Genomic DNA, 17915 nt, shown 5'->3' with positions numbered 1-17915 from the left:
CTGTTCTTACGTTACTCCTCTGTGATCTTCTAACTTCCTTAAATTCTGCAGCTGAAGCTCCCTTTTATACTTAATTTTTCTGGGGAAATGACACTCATTTATTTTATATTTTAAAAGCCTGCCTGTTCTTAAGCAAGTTAATAATGGTACTGTGGAATAACTTAAACAACTAAATCACATATATGAATAAAACAAAGCAAGATGATTTCAAAAGAATGAGCACATTTGGTCTATAAGTGTAATATGTTAAAGCAAATATTTTGAATTTATTAAAATTGTACTGTCTTGTCTGAATACTTTCTACACTATACATCTTTATAGGTTTAATTTTACAGTAGAACATAAGCATGATATAATCAAGGTTTTCTTTCCTTTCCTTTGGCCCTATAATGGCAAACAGATTTACAGAAATAAAATAAAAAGGTTAATTACTTATTCCTAAATGTCCTCAGTTTTAAAAAATTAGTCACTAGTTCCCACATTCTATTGACCCACTTACATTACTGTCCTGGTGCTTCCCTGCTGGCTCATATGGTCAAGAATCTGCCTGCAGTGTAGGAGACCTCTGTTCGAGCCCTGGAAAAGGGATGGCTACCCACTCCAGTATTCTTGGGGCCTCCCTGGTGACCCAGACAGTAAAGAATCTGCCTGTAATGAGGGAGACCCCAGTTCGATTTCTGGGTTGTGATGATCCCCCGGAGAACGGAATGGCAACCCACTGCAGTGTTCTTGCCTGGAGAATCCCATGGACAGAGGAGCCTGGCGGGCTACTGTCCATGGGGTCCCGAAGCGTGGACAGTCCACAGGTCACAAAGCACTGGACACGACTGAGTGGCTAACACTGTCACTTTGTCTTCACCTTCACTTTGGGGGACAAATTCTATAGCATCAAATAGGAACTTGCTCATTCTGTTAGTCTTCAGATCTTTCCTCACTGCTCAACGTGAACAGAGAACATATCAAAAAACCCAAAAAACAAAACTACACAGTGAAGCCTTGCACCTCAGATGCTTTGATCTAAAATGTTTATCCCACTCTTACTTCAGTTAATGCAAACAAGTGTGATTATAGAAAACCTTTGTTTATTCTTTCCTTCCTACTCCCTTGCTCCCAGATACTTGCTTCATGAAAGGTATTCATCATATTACCTACACAGGGTGAATCACATTAATTATAGGCTACATTAGAGTGGGAAGGATTTATTTCAGAAGGATTTATGATACTTGTATATTTATGGAATTAAGAGAGATTTTATCTTTTTCTACTTTAAAAATATATATGCAATTCATATGATAATCCATATAATAATGGAATTAAGAGAGATTCTATCTTTTTATACTTTAAAAATATATATGCAATTCATATGATAATCTACTGAATTAGATAATTTAAGGTTTATATTTAATACCTGAATTTATCTACATCACTGGTAAATCCTTCGCTGTGTTGTATACTTTCATGGCTTGTATTTTTTTTTAATCCATAATAACGTTCTATCATCTGTAATTCTTTTTTTATCTGTTCAGAAAATTTGATGCCTAATGCAGGTTAGATGAGAAGTGAGATATTTAGTAGCATGTTTGAAGTGAAAAACATTTCTAAATAGATCCCTAAACATGAGCCCTTTATCTGACAAATTCAATATAAACCCAACTGTTGCCTGAGTATTTGGGAAAGAAATCAAAAACTGTCATATACTCACAGCGGCATAATAAACAAATGTTAATTGATGTGCTTTGTTTGAAATACTTCCAGGGAGACTTGCAATGAGCAAGGCTCCGCTGTATAGGCAATTCAGCAGCATATGTTGGCACGCCTAGGAAAAGTCATCATGTGTAAATGCTCTCTGCCATCTGTTACATGACCTAAAATATCAGAAGGAAATATGTACAGCTAAAACGAATACGCGATTTTATTCAGAGTACCTTTGACTCATTAGGTAAGCACTTGGTGGTTAACATTTCCTGGTGAGATCTTTAAAATAAAACTTGTTTTTATTCTTTACAACATTTCCATACTCCTAATGCGCTCTGTAGAGCAGCAAAGCAGAACAGCAGCAGTATTTTCCCTGTCCTCTCAGTACCTCTCTTTCTCTTCCCCCACATGTGGTTATTCTTCTGACATAAATGGAAACTCTTGAGTGGGGAAAGGGAGATGCATTTTTGGCAGCATATAGTTTCCTTAAATACTTATCAATAGAATTCCAGTGTAACAGACACATTGTTTTAAGAAAACAAAAATATTTGCAGAGATTTTACAATGCACCAGCCGCTGTGCTAAGTATCTTACCTAACGAAACTCATCTAAACCTCATAATTCCCACCACCATCAGCACTCATACAGGTGAGGACCTGAGTCTAAGCAAGATTAAAATGAGTGAGCGGCCGTGGAGGCACCTGTGAGTGAGCTGAACCTAAAGGTTCCGTGCCATCCTGCCTCTAAAATTAGATAGAAACAAGAAACTCGCATTTATTGAAGAACTTCTGTGTGTCAGACACTATGCTAGAAAATACATTCAGTTCTTGTGTTTAACTTTTACAGGAGCCCAGGGAGGAGAATAGTGTTATCATTCCATTTTAGGACTGAAGAAGCATGCTCAGAGCGGCTAAGTAATCTGTGCAAGGTCACTCAATTTGTAAAGTGGGAAAATGGATATTCCCATCTAGTCCTTTTCTTAGTCTACTGTAATAGTGGGTTTTAAACTTTAATACATTTAGGAGTATGGCCTGAAATTCTCTATTTATAACATGCCCCGAGGCGATGACAATAATCATGGTCTGAGGACCACGATTTTAGTAACTGCTGTCCTCATTTGTGAGATTTTATAACTCCTGGAGGAAATAATCTTTCGAGACCACCAGTGAGTCACTTTCATTTAAAATTTTTTTTTAATTTTTATTTTATTTTTAAACTTTACATAATTGTATTAGTTTTGCCAAATATCAAAATGAATCCGCCACAGGTATACATGTGTTCCCCATCCTGAACCCTCCTCCCTCCTCCCTCCCCATACCATCCCTCTGGGTCGTCCCACTGCACTAGCCCCAAGCATCCAGTATCGTGCATCGAACCTGGACTGGCATCTCATTTCATACATGATATTTTACATGTTTCAATGCCATTCTCCCAAATCTTCCCACCCTCTCCCTCTTCCATAGAGTCCATAAGACTGTTCTATACATCAGTGTCTCTTTTGCTGTCTCGTACACAGGGTTATTGTTACCATCTTTCTAAATTCCATATATATGCGTTATTATACTGTATTGGTGTTTTTCCTTCTGGCTTACTTCACTCTGTATAATAGGCTCCAGTTTCATCCACCTCATTAGAACTGATTCAAATGTTTTCTTTTTAATGGCTGAGTAATACTCCATTGTGTATATCTACCAAAGCTTTCTTATCCATTCATCTGCTGATGGACATCTAGGTTGCTTCCATGTCCCAGCCATTATAAACAGTGCTGCGATGAACACTGGGGTACACGTGTCTCTTTCCCTTCTGGTTTCCTCAGTGTGTATGCCCAGCAGTGGGATTGCTGGTCATAAGGCAGTTCTATTTCCAGTTTTTTAAGGAATCTCCACACTGTTCTCCATAATGGCTGTACTAGTTTGTATTCCCACCAAGAGTGTAAGAGGGTTCCCTTTTCTCCACACCCTCTCCAGCATTTATTATTTGTAGACTTTTGGATCGCAGCCATTCTGACTGGTGTGAAATGGTACCTCATAGTGGTTTTGATTTGCATTTCTCTGATAATGAGTGATGTTGAGCATCTTTTCATGTGTTTGTTAGCCCTCTGTATGTCTTCTTTGGAGAAATGTCTATTTAGTTCTTTGGCCCATTTTTTGATTGGGTCAGTTATTTTCCTGGAGTTGAACTGTAGGAGTTGCTTGTATATTTTTGAGATTAGTTGTTTGTCAGTTGCTTCATTTGCTATTATTTTCTCCCATTCTGAAGGCTGTCTTTTCACCCTGCTAATAGTTTCCTTTGATGTGCAGAAGCTTTTAAGGTTAATTAGGTCCCATTTGTTTATTTTTGCTTTTATTTCCAATATTCTGGGAGGTGGGTCATAGAGGATCCTGCTGTGATGTATGTCAGAGAGTGTTTTGCCTATGTTCTCCTCTAGGAGTTTTATAGTTTCTGGTCTTACGTTTAGATCTTTAATCCATTTTGAGTTTATTTTTGTGTATGGTGTTAGAAAGTGGTCTAGTTTCATTCTTTTACAAGTGGTTGACCAGATTTCCCAGCACCATTTGTTAAAGAGATTGTCTTTAATCCATTGTATATTCTTGCCTCCTTTGTCAAAGATAAGGTGTCCATATGTGCGTGGATTTATCTCTGGGCTTTCTATTTTGTTCCATTGATCTATATTTCTGTCTTTGTGCCAGTACCATACTGTCTTGATAACTGTGGCTTTGTAGTAGAGCCTGAAGTCAGGTAGGTTGATTCCTCCAGTTCCATTCTTCTTTCTCAAGATCGCTTTGGCTCTTCGAGGCTTTTTGTATTTCCATACAAATTGTGAAATTATTTTTTCTAGCTCTGTGAAGAATACTTTTGGTAGCTTGATAGGGATTGCATTGAATCTATAGATTGCTTTGGGTAGTATACTCATTTTCACTATATTGATTCTTCCAATCCATGAACATGGTATATTTCTCCATCTATTAGTGTCCTCTTTGATTTCTTTCACCAGTGTTTTATAGTTTTCTATATATAGGTCTTTAGTTTCTTTAGGTAGATATATTCCTAAGTATTTTATTCTTTTCATTGCAATGGTGAATGCAACATACGGAGGCTGAACAACACGCTGCTGAATAACCAACAAATCACAGAAGAAATCAAGAAAGAAATCAAAATTTGCATGGAAACGAATGAAAATGAAAACACAACAACCCAAAACCTGTGGGACACAGTAAAAGCAGTCCTAAGGGGAAGTTCATAGCAATACAGGCACACCTCAAGAAACAAGAAAAAAGTCAAATAAATAACCTAACTCTACACCTAAAGCAACTAGAAAAGGAAGAAATGAAGAACCCCAGGGTTAGTAGAAGGAAAGAAATCTTAAAAATTAGAGCAGAAATAAATGCAAAAGAAACAAAAGAGACCATAGCAAAAATCAACAAAACCAAAAGCTGGTTCTTTGAAAGGATAAATAAAATTGACAAACCATTAGCCAGACTCATCAAGAAACAAAGGGAGAAAAATCAAATCAATAAAATTAGAAATGCAAATGGAGAGATCACAACAGACAACACAGAAATACAAAGGATCATAAGAGACTACTATCAACAATTATATGCCAATAAAATGGACAACATGGAAGAAATGGACAAATTCTTAGAAAAGTACAACTTTCCAAAACTGGACCAGGAAGAAATAGAAAATCTTAACAGACCCATCACAAGCACGGAAATTGAAACTGTAATCAGAAGTCTTCCAGCAAACAAAAGCCCAGGTCCAGACGGCTTCACAGCTGAATTCTACCAAAAATTTAGAGAAGAGCTAACACCTATCCTGCTCAAACTCTTCCAGAAAATTGCAGAGGAAGGTAAACTTCCAAACTCATTCTATGAGGCCACCATCACCCTAATACCAAAACCTGACACAGATCCCACAAAAAAAGAAAACTACAGGCCAATATCACTGATGAACATAGATGCAAAAATCCTTAACAAAATTCTAGCAATCAGAATCCAACAACACATTAAAAAGATCATACACCATGATCAAGTGGGCTTTATCCCAGGGATGCAAGGATTCTTCAATATCTTCAAATCAATCAATGTAATACACCACATTAACAAATTGAAAAATAAAAACCATATGATTATCTCAATAGATGCAGAGAAAGCCTTTGACAAAATTCAACACCCATTTATGATAAAAACTCTCCAGAAAGCAGGAATAGAAGGAACATACCTCAACATAATAAAAGCTATATATGACAAACCCACAGCAAACATTATCCTCAATGGCCACAGCAATCAGAGCAGAAAAAGAAATAAAAGGAATCCAAATTGGAAAAGAAGAAGTAAAACTCTCACTATTTGCAGATGACATGATCCTCTACATAGAAAACCCTAAAGACTCTACTAGAACATTACTAGAACTAATCAATGACTATAGTAAAGTTGCAGGATATAAAATCAACACACAGAAATCCCTTGCATTCCTATACACTAATAATGAGAAAACAGAAAGAGAAATTAAGGAAATAATTCCATTCACCATTGCAACGGAAAGAATAAAATACTTAGGAATATATCTACCTAAAGAAACTAAAGACCTATATATAGAAAACTATAAAACATTAAAATTTTTAACTTTGAAGAAAAATTATATATTTTTTCACAAATAAGTTAAATGTTCTCAGCTCTGAGTCTACTTGAGGAGAAGTGGAGGCCAAAAACAGAGACGAAGAGATGGAGAAGTACTGGTGCAGGCTGTGCTGCAGTGCCCTAACACCCTATTTCTTTCCCTTTTATTCTCTCATGTCAAGGGTAGTGTGAATTAGCTTGAATTTTAGTGTGTTTACTACAGTTCCCTAAATACTGATGGAAAATGCAGAACTCTGGACAGGATTTTCTTTTCTTTTTTGTTGCTACTACATCAAAATTCTTTGGGTAATTTCACCTGCTCTGAGTTATCTATCTTCTTGCCAGCCTAAATGAATCATGATTTTTACCATCATTACGCCCAAAATAAAGACAGAAGAATGAAAATCTGACCTTGCATGTGGCTGCAATCTGTGTGTGAGAGAAATATTCTTCAGGAGTACCACTTTTCCAATTTTAAGACTAAATCAGTAAAATTAGCATAGGTAATCAAAAATTGCCATGTTTCTTAATAAAAAGTATCAAGTTTCAACAAGCCAATAAGAAGAATCCTGAATTTTAAAGCCTACATGGCATTGTTAAAAAATAGGGACACATGATAAGAATATTAATGTATAAAGATGGAATTTGGGATAATACTCACTGGCAGACTAAATAGTAATTTCTTGATTTCAGAGTCTACTTTTAAAAGTGGTCATTAATGTTTTTGGTAAATTTACTTCTAAGATGTATAGATTCATACTAATGTATCATTGGCATAAATAAATTCAGTCTCTGAATTTTAAAATGAGAATAATAGGTCTTCCCTGGTGGCCTCGTGGTTAAGACTCTGTGCTTCCAATGCTAGGGGCATGGGTTCAATCCCTGGTCTGGGAACTAAGATCCCACATGCCCTGCGTTGTAGTAAAAAAAAAAGGGGGGGGAGGGGATAATAGCTCATGAAGAAAGAAGATTCCTTAGAGATTACTCTGGAAATATAATTATAATCTTATTTGATAAATTTGCTAATATAAAAGTGACTATGTAACAAACTTGTCTTTGGCTGAAGAGGTGGATCAAGGCTTCTCTAGGTCGGTGGTGGGAGCAGCTCATGAAAGCTCGAGCATTGCGTCTGTCTTGGGGCACCCCCGAAAGCACTGGTGCCTGTTGAGCGTCTCACTCTTGGCGACACAGGTCATCTCTGTTGTCTACGTGAACCCTCACAAAGCTCTAAGCAGTGGCTATTATTATCTCTACATCACAAATGAAAAACACGGTGGAACCAAACTGAACCCAAAGCATAGACCGGGAGAGGTTAACTCAGTTCTGTAAGTTGCATCCTTAATAGCTAGACCTGATTTCAGATCTAACTGCAAAGTCCATCTTCTTTCCTGACTTCTTCCTGCAGGAAAACGAACAAAACCTTTTATAGATAAGGCCAATATGCATTTGACCAGTATTTGAAACTACTTTTCCATAAGTTGAATGCCTTGGGAATCACTGAGGAAGGAAAACTGACCTGAGCTTTCAAGTAGGGAACCACTGAGGAGGCTGCGGCACTGTCTTCATGCTGCTCTGGGAGGGAGCTGGCCTCTGGGTCTATGACCCATCCAGGAGGGCAGAAGGCAAAGCACAGCCAAGCGAGACAGAGTGAGAAGGGCGTGCAGATTCTGTGATGCTCAGCAGCGCTCCCCTGGAAACAAGGTGGTTACCAGAAATTATGTGGTGAGAAGACACTGTTTTGGTTGGTTTATTCATTCACTCAGACATGTATTCATTCATATTCTGTCAGCAATGGAAGAACTCTTAGTAACATGTTTGTACAACTATATGGTGTTATTGATTTTGAACTACCTTTTCTTATGAAAAAATTAATCCACAGAAATGGAGCAGAATAAATAACCCAGATATTGTGATTACCGTTTTATCGATGGGACATGCAGACTTTGACACCTTAATGTCCTAAAAATCATAACAGCTATTGAGTGTCCTAGGCACATTTAACTTCTTGTTTCGAATTGAATGCTCTTTCCATGAGCTTGACCTGGTTAATAAGCAAGATACACAACTGGGAATAGAATAAACGGAACTGTATACTGATTTCAATATCCAGAGATAATGGAAATCAAAGATATTTAAGAGTAGGTATATATCAATAAAGGCTGGTGAAAAGGTTCTTTTTCTGAAATAGTGGAAATGTAGCCCTCTTTTTAAGGGTCAGTGTAATTTTCTAGCACTTTGAGGCTCCTTTGAGTCTTCATTTCATTATATTGATGCTTACATGTGTGATTTTCACCACACCCTTTTTACGTGTATTTGCCTGTTATTCTTTCTTATCCTTTCAGTCTTCTGTATTATTTATTTTGCCTTTTTCTGTTTTCCTCATTGCTTTAAACCTTTACTTTTTCAGTCTTTATCATAAGATTGTTCTCATTTTTTCCACTGTAATTTTGTCTAGATAATGAAATCATTCAGTCAGTCATGTCTGACTCTTTACAACCCTTTGGACTGTAACCCACCAGGCTTCTCTGTCCATGGGATTATTCAGGCAAGAAACGACTGGAGTGGGTTGTCATTTCCTCCCCCAGGGGATCTTCCTGACCCAGGGATTAAACCTGTGTCTCCTGTGTCTCCTGCATTGCAGGCAGATTCTTTACGCACTGAGCCATCAGGGAAGCTGAGATAATGCAATAGTTAGTCTTTAAATAGTAATTTCACTGTGCTAGCCCTAATCTTGGAATCCTAAAGAGGTTATTTAGATGTTCATATGAAGAAAAACATTTTTCATTCTTCATTTTCTACCGAAGGATCTACAGATATTTAAAATGAATCCTGCGTGACTAATAATGAGCTGCCCGAAGATGGATAATATTAAATAAAACTGTAAAAACAAATAAAAGGAGGTAGTACCTAACTTAGTTATGAGAAAGAGTTTTTAATATTAACTTATTGTGAACACTAAAAACATAATACATGACATTGTGAAACTTACATCTTCATTTATTTGAAGAAAATGTACCTTTAGCTGTTTCAGAAGAAGGTATAATTAAAAATCAGTCATGGATATTATTGGACATAAATAAGAAAATTCAGAAAATTGCTCTTACCCGAATAAAAATTGCTTATATATTCTTGAGTTTTGTGTGTGTGTGTGTGTGTGTGTGTTTCTGTATTAGGACATAATTCAATATAAATCTAAACCCTGTAACATTTCCAATACAAGCTAACTATAAAGCCCTTTTTGTATTTTACTTAACTCAGATTTCATGCTATAGAAATTTTCTGTTGGCTTCAAGGAAAGTTTAGATTACACAGAGAGAAATGAAAGTCTGACCTAATAAAACATTTATACTATCAATGCTTCAACTGATTGCTTACTTTCTTGTTAAGTATTATAAATGCTTATGAAATTCTTGTATGGGAAGTATATAGATTTAAAATAGAAATTATATCATTACATTAAAAAAATTTCAAGACTAATTTCCTTTATGCTTAATAGTTTTTTTGGTTGAAAATTCTTCCTACGATTTTTAAAATCTTTTGAGAAAATGCATTTTTCTCCTTTAAATCTTATTTTTATTTAATAGGAAGACTATTTCTTTCCTAGTCAAAGAAAATAAAAATATATCTTACCTTTTATTTAATAACACATTATTTTTTCTCTCATTTAATTCTTTGTTGTTACTTTTTTTTTTTTCTTTAAACAGGCGGAGATAAATGACCCAACTGATCCTTTCACAAGTAATAGTACAAAAGTTTCATCAAATATAGGGGATGAAAGTTTCTCCAAATACATAGGCTGGAGAATTGCCAGCGTGCTTTCCAAACTGTTCTTCCCTTCCGTCGATGCCTGTGTTCTTCCTCTGAAAAGACCACTGATGAAACGGTATCAGAGGAGAGATGTGAACAAAATGCAGGGTTCCATGAAGAAGAGAGTCCTATGTTTTACTGTAAGGTAAGCTGACGCACTATTCAAAATATTTCTGTTATTCTAACACAACATTTTGGAATCCTATGAATTACCCATAATCATGTGCCACTTTAACTCAGTTTACCTTTTTTGATTCAAATCTTGGCTTCATCACCTTCTAGATATTTTATCTAGATATTCTATCATAAGCAAGTATTCCTTTCTCGGAAAGTGTTTCCTCGTGCTTAAAATAGGTATTATTGTGTAATATACATCACTGTTTTATTAAAGTGAAAGCTTCTCCTCCATAGTGACCTACATTTGCCTAGTTTACCCTATTTCTCCCTATTATAACCACTGTGTGTCCTTCCAAGGTCTATAAAATGTTAATATAAGAAATGAGTACATTTTAAATTTTCTCTCCATTTTTGATTGTGGTTTATGGATTTCTTAAGTCTGTTTAGGAAAATTCTTTCCATTTTGAGATTAAAATATTGTCACATTTCTCCTAGTGTTTACTTTTCCCTTTAAAAAAAAATGCCTTACCGAGGTATGACTGACGTGCAAAGCTGTACATATTTAATGCCTACAAATTGATAAGTATGCAGTTGGGAAACCATTATAGCACTTATGCCATAAGTCTATTCATTGCCTCAAAAGTTTTCTTCTATTCTTTTTGTTATTCTTCTTAAAAATAATTATTTTCAAGGTGCATTTGAATTTTAGTTAGAAATTTTTGTTTTAAGAAAATCTTTTTCTAACATTTCAAGTAACATTCCTTGTGGTCACCATGTCCTAACCATGGTTTCAGCTGCAGATAAACTTGTGGAAACACTACAGGGCGCCCTGCCTTCTTCTGATAAATCAGTATCCAGGTGACGATGACACCTTGTGTGATACCGGAGTTTCCAGTGTTATCATTTTAAAAAATTGATGTCTTGATATTAATTCCAGTTAAGCTACACTTACAAATAGTGTTTGAGAGTGCTCTGACATTTAAACATGGATTATGGTTTGTACTCCCTGATTTAGACTCTCACATTTTTATTAACAGCTCTAGTTTCCTTCCACTGGCCTATATTTTCTATATTTTCAGACATGTTTTAATGACGTGAAGGTAAGTCAAAGTGGTGGTGATGTAGCAGAGATAATATTAAAATAGCATATCTTTTCAATAGTTTAATAGAAATTGAACTCTTGGAGTTTCTTCCTCTCAATTTTAGGAGTGGGATATGGAATCTTCTAGTACTTTTAAGGATTTATTTTGGACACTTTAATCATGTGAATTTTTTTTTTTTTTGTATGTGATGTGAAGTGTTGATCCATGTGATTATTTAACGTCCCAACAATGTTTTTTGAGTAATCTATCTGCTGTCAACATTTTTCCTGATGTTAAATGTCTATAAAATATGAAATTCCCATTTATTTTCTTTTTCTATGTTCTAAAGTAATTTTAAAATTACTTTAAAGAATAGTAAAGAACAGTGAGGGGAAAGGTAAAGAGACAGTGAAAAGGCGGATGGGGATGCACCCGCTGGGACACAGTAAGGAAGGGGCTAGAGAGAGAGGGAAGCATGTTGGGGATGCTTAAAAGGGCAGAACCGAAAGGAAAAGTAGGAGCAGGAAGGAAGGGGAAAGAGGTCGAAGGCAAAGGGAGAAGATGCAAGTAAGGGGCGAGCTGCGCTGAGGATGGAAAGCACAGCGGGGAGGGATGCGGCGGGCTGGGACCGGGAGGAGGCTCCGCGGGGTCAGAGACAGAGACGAGAGACGCGGGGCCGGGTTAGGACCCCAGAGCCCGTGGGTACCGCAGGACTGGGGCGTGCGCTGTTCTCAGAGCCCATGGTTCATTACACAAGTGAGACTCATTCATCACTGACCTGTGAAAACACCATCTCCTTTATGCATTTTTATTTTTCCACAGCTGATTACAGCCTCTAAAAATCAGTCTCTGACCAGAATGAGAGCCGAGCTGCCCTCTAGCAGAGGCCCCTCAGGGTGGCACAGGGCGCCTCTCACATGGCACCCTTCTTGCGATAGAGCACGGCACAGTGCCCCCTGGAGCTGTGCGTATTGCCAGCTCCAGTTAGCGGGGGACTCATCCCGGGGTGCAGCAGATGTGAGCGGAACAGGACTGTAGCTCAGTGACTTCAAGACGAAGGCTAGGTCAGGCCTGGTTGAATAGTCTTTACTGTCTATTAGGGGTATGGATAGGCCTGCTTTTAAAGAAGTGGCTGAAAAACAAGTTTAACTCTTAGCTGTGCGTTGAAAAAATGGCTCTGGCCCACTAGACATTAACCGCGGGCAACGTCGTTTCTTCCGTTTGCTTGCTTCTCCGTTGAGTCAGCGGTTACGTGGCAGTCGCTCCTCCTGTTTCCCCACCTCCTCCCACATTCAGGTCCGCAGACCGGAATTAATGCAATCACTATCGAGCATGCCGGAATCCTGCAGGTCAATCACAAACACACAATTTGAAGCCCACGGTATCCTTAGCTCTTTTTCAGCTTTTGAGAGGTCTTCTTGCATAGTCATATCATCCGTTCCTCACCAAGTAGTCCTAGAAATCTCCATTTTGTGTTTTCATCAAATAGCAATGTATAAGAAGGCCAACATTTCAGGACTCCTATAGAAGATGGGGCACATCTAAGAGGTAGGAAGTTGGGAAATTTAAAAGCATATGTTTCTTTATTGCTTTGGAGTCCTAAAGTATACTTATTTCAGTGTGAATGTTTACTAGTAAGAAGAAAATAGGAGTTTCCTTATTGCTGAAGCGTCCAGTATATCTGACAACCTATAATTTATTTCCTAAAATATTTTTCCTCACTTGTGTTCTTAGCCTGTAAAATTCTCTTTAAATGGGAATTCTTTCTTTACACGTTTATAAAGCTATATATATTGCTTTGAATGATACAGATTAAACTTCTTTCCTTTACAAAATTTTTCAAAAGAAAATTCATTGTTTTGCTTCTGTCCATTAAATTTGGGGGTTTTTGCTTTTTCGTGGTACATGCTGTTCTTCCCCTCAGCGTTTTTTAAAAAATGAGAAAATCATTATGTTTCTTTACTATAAAAACAGCAGCCCCAAACCGAGGCATAGATGCTTGGACTTCAAAACATAGTTGTTGCTGTTGTTGTCTCCTTTTCTTTCTTTGTCAGTAAAACTATCTTCAATCTACCTTAAGGCTGAGAATTCAGAACTCTGAAGATAAAATTTTCAAAAACCAGTCTCTACATTTACACTTTTTGGCTTCTGAGGTTTCTTGGAGGTGTGTTTTCTAAGCTTCTGCCTTGAATCCCTAAAAATTCACAAACCAGTAATTATTTGCACTCATGTAAAGACTAGGAGAAGACACTTGAGAGTCCCTTGGACTGCAAGGAGATCCAACCAGCCCATTCTGAAGGAGATCAGCCCTGGGATTTCTTTGGAAGGAATGATGCTAAAGCTGAAACTCCAGTACTTTGGCCACCTCATGAGAAGAGTTGACTCATTGGAAAAGACTCTGATGTTGGGAGGGATTGGGGACAGGAGGAGAAGGGGACGACAGAGGATGAGATGGCTGGATGGCATCACTGACTCGATGGATGCGAGTCTGGGTGAACTCCGGGAGTTGGTGATGGACAGGGAGGCCTGGTGTGCTGCGGTTCTTGGGGTCGCAAAGAGTCGGACACGACTGAGCAACTGAACTGAACTGAAAGACTAGGAGAATATTAACTTAAAACTTTGTCTCTGATTAGGCTTAGTTTGCTCACCAGTTTTATATCAGAAGACTTCATTCATAAGACCCACACCTGGAAGAGAGCCCAGGTGAAACTCACAAGAATGTGCTGAGAACATCCATAGGTATACAGGCAGGACATTTTACATAGCTGACTTCCTCAACAGAGCAGTCTTTCCAAAGGCTACTGCATTTCCTCTGCAGCCTCCTTTATTAGAGGAGCAATTCCAAGGTAGGGGAACTCAGAAGAGCTAACATTTACTGAATGGAGACAAGGTGGGAAAAGAAGGGTACTGCAATGTCGCATTGGAGAGGCTTTACTGGAGAGACCAGTAAAGACTCTTGAGAGTCCCTTGGACTTCAAGGAGATCCAACCAGTCCACCCTAAAGGAAATCAGTCCTGAGTGTTCATTGGAAGGACTGATGTTGAAGCTGAAACCCCAATACTTTGGCCACTTGAGGTGAAGAACTGACTCATTGGAAAAGACCCTGATTCTGGGAAAGATTGAAGGTGGGAGGAGAAGGGGATGAAAGAGGATGAGATGGTTGGATGGCATCACCGACTCAATGGACATGAGTTAGTTTGAGTAAGCTCCGGGGATTGGTGGTGGACAGGGAGGCCTGGCGTTCTGCGGTCCGTGGGGTCGTGAAGAGCTGGACACAACTGAGCGACTGGACTGACTGAACTGGAGAGACCAGCAGTGAGCAGCGCAGAGGGGCACCTGGTTCCCATCTCTCACTGTCCCCGGGAGGGATGCCAAGTCTGGGGAAGCAACTGGACATTCGACTGGATTTGCATTTTGAGGGGAGAGACACTGCGTGACTGCTACTCTACCTTTTAATATAAGAGTGAAAATTAGCTTCTCAAGGAAGAGATAAACATTTGGGTTCAGTTGCCAAGTCTCTGAGGTGGCCGTGCATGAGTGCATGCTAAGTCGATTCAGTTGTGTTTGAATCTGTGTGACCCCATGGACTGTAGCCCCCAGGCTCATCTGTCCATGGAATTCTCCAGGCAAGAACACTGGAGTGGATTACCATGCCCTCCTCCACGGGATCTTCCCAACCCAGGGATTGAACCTGGGTCTCTTACATCACCTGCATTGGCAGGCGGAATCTTTACTGCTAGCATAGCCTGGGAAGCCCCTGAGGTGGGCATCAGCTGGATGTCAGATGCTTAGGACTTGGGCCCTTGGGAAGTGCTCTTAATCATTGTAATAGGAGGCCATTTGGCTCCTCAGGAGTTGGATGTACAAGGTGGGAGACTCTTAGAATCCCTAGTTCTAGTAGACAAGTTGCCAGACTATTTAGGATGAATCTCCAGTGTGAAAGTCAAGCAGTTCTGTCTGCCTCCCTAGCTGAGTGCATCTTATAAACAAGGCACCCTGCTAAGCAGCACCCTTAGATGTAGACAGGATTGTTATATCCATTTTATATATTGTTAAAATCTCCATTTTGGAGACATGATTACTGAGAGATTAAGAAATTTGCCCATATACGTATAACCGTTAAGTGCTAAAGTCTGAACTTAAACGAATGCATTCAGACTCCTGAGTGTACTGTGTGGATTTCTTCCCCTCGTGTGGACTTATTTCGTCTGATGGCAAACCCTTGAGCTGTTGTTAGCAACAGAAACAAAAAACTTATCTTGTCATAAGTAAAGACTTATAAATCATAAGAAAAGACTTCTTACAAATATGTTTTCAATTTCTGTACTTGGTTTTCAGCACTTGACTTTGATTGAGGAGCGTTTTTAAATTATCATTTCCTTAGCTGTGTGGGGTCACTGTCGCTGTACTGGACCGTCTTTAGCCGGGACGGGCGGGGTGCCCTCTGGGTGGGCGCTGGCCTCTCTGCGGCGGCTTCTCCCGCTGCAGAGCTGGGCTCGCGGCTGTGGGTTTTGACAGCTGCGGCTGGAGGCTCCGGAGTGCTGGCTCAGTAGTTGTGCCGAGCTTAGCTGCACTGCGGCTTGTGAGGTTTTGCAAGATGAGGGATCACACCTGTGCCCCCTGCATTGCAAGGCAGATTCTTAACCACTGGGCCACCAGGGAGGCCCTAAGGAACATTTGCTTTTTCCTGTGCCCTGTTCTTGCCTGGAGAGTCCCTGGAACGGGGGAGCCTGGTGGGTTGCCGTCTATGGGGTCGCACTGAGTCGGACACGACTGAAGCAGCTTAGCAGCAGCAGCAGCAGCAGCTGTCTAGCTTAATATTAGGAAATCTGTCTCAAAGAGGAGGCGTTTTCTATTAACTAGTACGATTTTTGGCTAAAGCTGATGGAGGAAAAAATATATATAAAAATATATTATAAAATTAATTAAACATGTTATCAATATATTTATACATTAACTTATTTTATTAAATATATGTTTATTTTATATATTAATTTATTTTATTGATTCATATATTTATATATTATATAAATATAATTCAGTATATTATTATATAAATATATATATTATATATATATTTTTTGAGAGAGGGAGATATTTTAGAAAGGAAAGCTCCAAAGGATTCTTAAATGAAATACCTTAAACACATCTGTCTAGTTCTGCTTCATGCAGGGAAAAATGTCTATGCCTCCTTTATAGAATATCAAGGATGTTTATCTTAAAGCCTTTTTTTCCCTGATTGATTTAGAGTAAGTTATTTAACTTCTTTGAGTCTAAGGCTGCTAATCTTTAAAAATGTGAAAGTTGTGCATTCTTCTTGACCTTGTCCTTAGGAGAGAAGGAGAGAATGTGCGTAACGAGCCTGGACGTGTTATAGCTCCTTATCCTACTGTTCTTTCATTTAGTAGATTTTTAAAAACATTTGTTTTCATCCTAATATGATATTCATTAATGTAATTGTAATAAATAATAGATGAAAATTTTACAGAAATCTATGAATTGTTGATAGCAACTTTTCAAAGAGAACATCCACTTTCCTTACTTTTTAGCTTTTGGCTATGTTTTGGTTCCCTTCTTTTGTCTACTTGTTGAATTCCAACACAATTCAGGTCCGGCTGCATTTTGAGGATCCAGTGCCAAGACCCGTTATGGGTGGAACCTCAATGGTTCCCTTGGCTGCTGACAGTTTTCAGCTGGAGAGAAACAGAGAGCACGGGTAGGTCTTCAGAGATGGGCACCTATATTCTGAACTTCTGTGACACATTTTATTATTAAAATATTGGTTGGATGATCAGCTCACCTTAATCTCTTTCCCCCTGCACTGGACTGGCGCGAGGCCCTTCCTTTTGGCACGCAGGCTTTACTCTGGGTGTGGGTGTGCACGCCTTGTTGCCCCAAGGCCTGTGGGGTCTTAATTCCCCAGCCGGAGGTGGAACCCATGACCCTTGCATGGGAAGGTGGGTTCTTAACCATTGGACTACCAGGGAAGCCCTCAGGTAGCTCATTGAAAGTGCTTTTATTATTTTATGATTTTTTATGATTCCAGTGCCCTATTGGAAGTGAGGTCCAATCGCCAGTGACGGGACTGTGCTTAGTGTTATCCGTTGCCCATACGACTTGGTTTACCTCTGGTCTTTCCTGGGAGATAGGTCAGTCCCCATCTATCTTAGGTTATTTCCTCTTCTTTTTTGCCTTTCCAGTGGAGCCTTGGTCTGAACAGGAATTTTAGGTATTATCAATGGGGCCGTAGCTTTACCAGTCACTTTCACTGCAGTGGCTTTGTGCTTAAAAGACAGGTGCCTAGCTTTAATGTGATCATCAGCTCAAGAGTTCTCCATTCACAGGAACATGATGTGATGCAGTCTTAAAAGTGGCACAGTTATTCAAATGACCTGGGTGAGATGTAAAAACATTCTATGTTTCAAATACAGATCAACTAGAATACAAAATGACAACCCAGTGGGAAGACAAAAGTTGTACAACAGGAAACAAAAACAAAATCTACAGGAATTTTTGTGTTTTGTTTTACATGTGCACTCTGCTGTTTTCAAAGAAAAGGGCGATATTGTTCAGCTTATGATGAACTTCCTTTGCA

General features: G+C 38.7%; 1 protein-coding gene across 15 annotated transcripts in view; it reads left to right on the top strand.

Annotated features, from left to right (window-relative positions):
* TMEM232 (transmembrane protein 232) overlaps nucleotides 1-17915 on the top strand; it is a 346237-nt gene that overhangs the window by 143532 nt on the left and 184790 nt on the right. For all 15 annotated transcript variants that reach the window (XR_009495390.1, XR_009495389.1, XR_009495391.1 and 12 more), the window contains one exon: nucleotides 10019-10266. Coding sequence is in view for 12 of the 15 variants with exons in the window: in XM_059888844.1 (XP_059744827.1) it covers nucleotides 10019-10266 (248 nt within the window). In the remaining 3 variants the exon portion in view is untranslated. The remainder of the gene's footprint in view (nucleotides 1-10018; nucleotides 10267-17915) is intronic.

The sequence above is a fragment of the Bos taurus genome, chromosome 7 (assembly GCF_002263795.3).
Source record: "Bos taurus isolate L1 Dominette 01449 registration number 42190680 breed Hereford chromosome 7, ARS-UCD2.0, whole genome shotgun sequence".
Taxonomy (NCBI): domain Eukaryota; kingdom Metazoa; phylum Chordata; class Mammalia; order Artiodactyla; family Bovidae; genus Bos; species Bos taurus.
Note: the sequence above shows the minus strand (reverse complement) of the source record. Positions and strands in the feature narration are given on the sequence as shown.